This window comes from Lemur catta, chromosome 10 (genome assembly GCF_020740605.2).
Source record: "Lemur catta isolate mLemCat1 chromosome 10, mLemCat1.pri, whole genome shotgun sequence".
Classification (NCBI taxonomy): Eukaryota; Metazoa; Chordata; class Mammalia; order Primates; family Lemuridae; genus Lemur; species Lemur catta.
In genome coordinates, this window is record NC_059137.1 from 1109121 (window position 1) to 1115646 (window position 6526).

A 6526-nucleotide genomic window follows, 5' to 3' on the forward strand; every position below is an offset into this window, starting at 1 on the left:
AGCCCGCGGTCTGGAACCCACGTGGCTCCTGGAGCCAGCCAGGGACGTGTGGAGCTCTCCGGCCGCAGCACTCTCGGAGCAAGACTTCTTCGAGCCAGCCCCGCTCCCCCATGCCAGGTCCCCGCCTCCGCGACTCCCCGGACAGCGTGGGATCCTTGTGCTGCGGGGGCAGGAAGGAGGGCTGGGCAACAGCCGCGGGGCACCGGGCAGGACCCAGGTGCGAGCGCTGATGACTCAGCCGCGCAGACGTCTCTCACCTGCGCTCACGGCCCAGCCCCGGAGAGCGGTGGGCGGGGCCGGTAGCGCCCGCGGGCGGGGCCACAGTGGGCGTGTCCAGCCCGCCCCGCGCCCCGCCCAGGGCCCCTACTCTTCAGTCCCGCGGACCCGGCCGCCTCTGCCCGCCGGCTTCCCGCCGTCTCTGCGTCCACGCCTGGACCTCCCGCGCGCCCGCCCATGGCCGGGAAGATGCTGTCACTGCTGCCGCCGCTGCTGCTGGCCGCCGCGGGCTTCGCCGGCCTCCTGCTGCTGTGTGTCCCCACGCGCGACGTCCGGGAGCCGCCCGCCCTCAAGGTGCGCGCCCGGGCCGCCGGCACAGTCCCGGGCGCCGTGGGCTCTGGCCCGGGAGCAGGGCGCGGGCGGCTCGGAGCCCAAGCAGACCCAGGCTGCTCTCGTGTGTCCGCCCGAGCCCCCCACCGCGCTCTGTTCCCACCCGGGCTGGGTGGGGTCCCGGGTTCGGGGGCGGCGGCGGCGCTTCCGGGGCGACGCGGTCGGTGCTGGAGGCCGAGGTCCTGGGAATCCCGCGCCCGCCGCGGAGCCTGTCAGCGCGGCCCGGAGGCTGTGTCCCCGATCGCGCCCCGGGGCGCCCCCGGCTTCGGCCAGACTCGAGCTCCCCAGCCCAGCGCGGCCCCCAGGGGCACCCTGTGCCGCCTCTGCCCTGCACCACCGCCCGGAGTGCGCCGTTAGACGCGCAGCGGCTCAGAGTTTGGCCCAGATGAGGAGCAACAGGGACCAGGGCCCCCTCGCCGCCACTCCGGTGGCCCCGACAGTGCGGGAGCTGCCCGTGAAGAGGGTTTGGCTGGGACAGGCCCTGCTGGTCCTAAAGGGGTTAGAGCCGGCTAGCCTGGATCTCCCCCTCCCCCGGCTGCCTGGAGGGGCGGCTCCTTTAACCCTTTACTAGGCTTGTGGGGGGTGGGGCAGAGAGCTGAGCCCGCTGTGCCCAGGACGGGGGTCCGAAGGGCGGAGCTCGGGTGCAGGACCACCGAGTGGAGCTGGCGGAGGTGGACTGGCTGGCACGTTCGTGCTCCCTGGGCTCTGGGGGAGTTCCTTGGTGGGGGGAGGCACTGGCACAGCCCTCTCACAGGCTGGCGTTGGCATCCAGGGCCTCGGAGGCGTGGTCTCCAGCCGGGCTTTCCCAGTTGGATCCAGGCCTTTGAAGTGGGGTGCAGAGCTGTCCCTACTGCTAAGGCCTATGCAGCGACGCCCTGCAGCGTCTTCAAGGGAGGGGGTGTCTTCAAGCAGGGTCAGCATGGATCTGAGACCCACGTCCAGCCTCAGCTCAGCCTTCCTCCCTGGGGGCCACTATTTCAGCACCCTCAGGTGGGGCTGAGGTCAGAGCAGAGGGAGGCAGAGGGAAGGGAAGGGCAGCCCAGAGTCCTGCCACAGCTAGGCTTCCCTTCCTGAGCTTGGGCACCTCATGTTCCCAGGGAAAAGTTCCAAACGTGGTGCCGGGACCCTCAGTCCCAGGCACAGCCCCACAGCTGGCCCTGGCCAGTCCTGGTGTGCTGGCTTCACGCAGGCAGAGGAGACCAGATCTCCACTGGGGCTCCTGGCCATGTTCTCGCCATTCTCTGTCCAGTCAAGCTGCATCACTGTGGTTGTCCTTGGCCTTCTCTGAGCATCAGCATGAAGCTTGCCACGTGATAGGGTGGGGGTGGGGGACCCAAAGGGCGTGGCTTCCAGGGCCCCTGGACCCCCCAGGCTGACTCCCTACTCGCCAACCCCCCCAGTATGGCATCGTGCTGGATGCTGGCTCTTCACACACATCCATGTTTGTCTACAAGTGGCCGGCGGACAAGGAGAATGACACAGGCATAGTGGGCCAACACAGCTCCTGTGATGTTCGAGGTGAGACCCCTCAGCCCTGAACACTCCCCAGCCTGGACATCCATTCACTGTAGGGCCTCAGGGACCCTCTCCAGCCTTAGCTGATGCAGGTCCTCGTAGTTAGGCCCCTTTGCTTGGTGCTGCGTGGGGCTCACCCCAGGCAGAAGCCCCAGAAAGAGGCTGGGCCCTCTGAGGCTGGGAGGGGTTGAGGGCATCATGCATTCTAGAAAGGAAGCCCAGGTGGCAGGTGGAGTGTTTGGGCCTCATCCAGCCCACGACTGGCCTCTACACCCTAGATGGAGCAGGAGGGCCTCAGAGGACCTGGTGGGCACATCCAGGCAGGCCCCCACTAGGCTAGGCCATGTGGACTACACCCAGTGCTTTGTCCTAGCACCTGTGCCCACACCCACTCAGCAGGCGGCAGCCTCAGAGACTCTGGGTGGCACCTGGGTTCCTTTGTCTCCAAACTGAGTGTCGTTGGGGACTCAAACGGGTAAGGTGTGCCCTCTGGTCTTGGAGCCCTAGACCCTCAGCCCCGCTGGCCTATGGGCCACCAGGCAGGGGCCTACCTCGAACCTTCCCTCTAGGTGGGGGCATCTCCAGCTATGCAGACAACCCATCTGGGGCTGGCCAGAGTCTCGTTGAATGCCTTGAACAGGCGCTTCGCGATGTGCCCAAAGAGAGACACGCAGGCACGCCCCTCTACCTGGGAGCCACAGCGGGCATGCGCCTGCTCAAGTGAGTGTGCCTGTCCTCTGACTTTGCTCCTGGGCCCCCACGACAGCCCCAGCACAGGGCAGGCCCAACACACCCTCAGCAGCAGCCCTGGGCCAGGCCCTCTTCCTGGGCAGACCCCAAGCACCCCTGCAGCAGGATCATGGCCACCGGGGAGCAGGCTGCTTAAAGTCCACCCTGTTTCACAGCCTGACCAGTCCAGAGGCCTCAGCCAATGTGCTGGCAGCAGTGACACAGACGCTGACCCAGTACCCCTTTGACTTCCGCGGTGCACGCATCCTCTCAGGCCAGGACGAGGGGGTGTTTGGCTGGGTGACTGCCAACTACCTGCTGGAGAACTTCATCAAGGTGGGCCCAGCAGCCAGCCAAGTGAGCCGGGGGCGTGGATGCCCACCCACCTGCTGACCCAAACTCCACTCTCCACAGTACGGCTGGGTGGGCCGGTGGTTCCGGCCAAGGAAGGGGACGCTGGGGGCCATGGACCTGGGGGGTGCCTCCACACAGATCACCTTCGAGACAGCCAGTCCAGCTGAGGACCCAGCCAGTGAGGTCCAGCTGCGGCTCTATGGCCAGCATTACCGCGTGTACACCCACAGCTTTCTCTGCTATGGCCGCGACCAGATCCTCCGGAGACTGCTGGCCAGTGCCCTCCAGGTGCCCCTCCACCCTGCTCTCCCACACTGTGCTGTCCCCTCCTGGCGGGCTGAGCAGAGGTGGGTGTGTAGAACAGGGGCTGGACAGTGGCCATACTGAGGAGGGCTTCTCCAGGCTGGGATTTCATCGGCTAGAGGGACAGGTGGGGCGGGCCCTGGTGTGTGCAAGAGCCAATAGCTGGGGAAGGGCCTGGAGAAAGGAGCGCCAGGCACAGCTCTCAGAGGGCCCTGAATGCCTGGCCAAGGGATTTGGTTTTTGTCCAGCAGGCAACGGGGAGCCACAGATTGCTCCTGCGCACAGCAGTGATGTTGCCATAGTTGTGGGAGACTGATCAGGCAGGTCCCCTGGGGTGGGTGTGGTGCACCCAGTCACCCTGATGGTCCCCCAGACCCACGGCTTCCACCCCTGCTGGCCGAGGGGCTACTCTACCCAAGTGCTGCTCCAGGATGTGTACCAGTCCCCGTGCACCGTGGCCCAGCAGCCCCAGGCCTTCAACAGCAGCGCCAGGGTCAGCCTAGCGGGGAGCAGCGACCCCGCCCTCTGCCGCGACCTTGTCTCCAGGCTCTTCAGCTTCTCCTCCTGCCGCTTCTCCCGATGCTCCTTCAATGGGGTCTTCCAGCCCCCCGTGGCTGGGAACTTTATCGTGAGTCTGGGCAGACAGGGGTCTTGGCAGGTGCCCTGAGCACTGGGGGCCTGGCCACAGTATGACTGTGCCCACAGGCCTTCTCTGCCTTCTTCTACACCGTGGACTTCCTGAGGACTGTGATGGGGCTGCCTGTGGTCACCCTGCAGCAGCTGGAGGCGGCCACAGTGACCGTGTGCAACCAAACCTGGGCTGAGGTGAAGCCTGCTCCTCTCCTCCTCCAGGGCTGCACAGCAGGGCTCAGCCGGCCACCTCCCCAGTCAGGGTGGAGGGGCGGTGGCAAGTGCTACAGACGGCAGCAGTGGCCAGGCTGCAGCCAGGAGTTGGGAGCCAGGAGAGCCAGGGTTTCAGGTCTCCCTCACACCTGACCCTACATCCAAGACCTGGAGGGTGGAGGGGGAAGCTGGAGCCAAGGCATTGTGGCAGCAGGAAGCCTGGAGCAGACAGAGTGGAGAGGAGTGTGGCTGGACGGGAGGCGGTCGGGAGTGGCCAACCATGGAGAAGTTGGTTGGTTGATTCAGGAGAGACTCAGCAGGTAGAACTGGCAGGGATCGCGGTCAGGGAGTGAGGGGTTGAAGACAACACCCAGGTTTCTGGCTTCTGCCACTGGTCAGACGCTGGTGCCTTGCAAGGAAAGATGGAGAAGTTTGGGCATATGGAGTGTGAGGTGACCACAGGACGCTCTGGGAGAAACGTGGGAGCATCTGCGGGACTTGGGTGGTGACAGACGCCCCCTCCTGTCCTCTCTGTGCCTCGTCTCATGCAGACTAGGGGTAGGGGGTTTAGGGGGCAGGAGGCAAGCCCCGCGCTGGCCTTCCAGGCGCAGGTGCTGGCTGGGGAGAGACGGGAGAGGTGCCGCTGCGGGGGCTGCCCCCTTGGACTCGGTCTTGCTGCGCCGTTTCTGGGGCCGTGTGCGTGGGGAGGGCGCAGCACGCCGCCAGCCACCTCTCCCGGGAGGCCAAGACCTCTCGGTGGTCGCCGACCGACGGCCTCCCGCTCGCGTCCCAGCTGCAGGCTCGGGCGCCAGGGCAGCGGGCTCGCCTGGCCGACTACTGCGCGGGGTCCATGTTCGTGCAGCAGCTGCTGAGCCGGGGCTACGGCTTCGACGCGCGCACCTTCGGCGGCGTGGCCTTCCAGAAGAAGGTGGGGCCGGCGGGGCGCGGAGGGGGGGGCGGCCCCGGGGCGGAGGCCACGCCCCGGAGCTGAGGCCACGCCCCTCGCCCGCAGGCCGCGGACACGGCTGTCGGCTGGGCGCTCGGCTACATGCTCAACCTGACCAACCTGATCCCCGCCGACCCGCCGGCGCTGCGCAAGGGCACGGACTTCAGCTCCTGGGTCGTCCTGCTGCTGCTCTTCGCGGCTGTGCTCCTGACCGCGCTCTGTCTGCTGCTGCGCCAGCTGCGCGCCGCCAAGTCGCCGGGCCGCATCTAGGGTCGGGCGCGTGCCGCTGCCCCACCGCTGCGCCCCCTCCCCCGCCCCGCCCCACCCCACCCTGCGTCCCCCTCCCCCGGCTCTCCCCACCCCACCCTGCGTCCCCCTCTCCCGGCTCTCCCCCACCCCGCCCCACTCCTGAGCCCCCCCACCCCTGCGTCCCCCTCTCCCAGCCCTCCCCCACCCCACCCTTGCATCCCCCACCCCTCTACCCCAACCCTGCATCTCCTACCCTTTGCCCACCCCTCCACCCCACCCCCGGTGTCCTCCCACCCCTCCTCTCCACCCCCCTGGGTCCCCCCACCCCCTGTGTCCCCACGACCCTCCACCCCACCCTCAGCGTCTCTGCCACTAAGGCAGCCAGGGGAACCAAGACTGAGGCTCTGGCGCCCACACCCACAGGGGGCCGTGATGGGGAAAGGAGTCCCCTCCAGCCTGGGCTTTGCCTCAGGCTTTGTGCTTCTCTCCTCTTCCTGGGGGGTGGGGAATCCCTGGGCTTGTGAGTCAGGGCTGGATCTCTAGGGAATGGGGCCTCTGTTCTGATAATCAGGCTCCTGGGAGCGCCCCCCTCTGGAGAATCTGGGTCTGTACTGGAGGGAGGGTCAGAGCCCACAGGCTGGGAGCCAGCCCAGCGCATACTTGTAAAAATTTTGTAATAAAAAGTTTTTCCCTGAGCAGTGAAAGTGCATCTTTCTTGTCGCCTGTCCCCCTCCTTCCAGCTGTGCTGGCCACGCAGGCCTGGCCCTGTCCCCAGGGTGGACGTCAGCTCCTCCCGCTTCCTTTCTGGGCGCAGACCCGGGGCCCTGGCTGCTCCCCTGCCCTGTCGCGGTGTCCCAGAGTAGCTGCAGGCTGACTAGCTTAAAGGAGCGTCCCTGAGACTTTTCCGGCTGGCAGAGCCCCACAACCCCCCAACCGCACCTGTGACCTAGGTGGGCCTGGATGCTGGGCCCTGACCTACAG

General features: G+C 67.0%; 1 protein-coding gene across 3 annotated transcripts; it reads left to right on the forward strand.

The window, feature by feature from the left end:
* Positions 1–384: 384 nt before the first annotated feature.
* On the forward strand, positions 385–5606 carry ENTPD2 (ectonucleoside triphosphate diphosphohydrolase 2). 3 transcript variants are annotated; one of them, XM_045561994.1, is made up of 9 exons: positions 385–570; positions 2007–2124; positions 2691–2841; positions 3027–3186; positions 3265–3492; positions 3881–4135; positions 4213–4332; positions 5144–5278; positions 5363–5606. In XM_045561994.1, the coding sequence occupies exons 1-9, from the start codon at positions 454–456 to the stop codon at positions 5564–5566; spliced, it is 1488 nt and encodes a 495-aa protein (XP_045417950.1). In that variant the 5' UTR covers positions 385–453; the 3' UTR covers positions 5567–5606. The 3 variants fall into 3 exon arrangements, with proteins under 3 accessions (XP_045417950.1, XP_045417951.1, XP_045417952.1); XM_045561995.1 differs by lacking the exon at positions 385–570 and adding an exon at positions 745–1596; XM_045561996.1 differs by lacking the exon at positions 385–570 and having other exon boundaries at positions 2043–2124; positions 2762–2841.
* Positions 5607–6526: the final 920 nt, after the last annotated feature.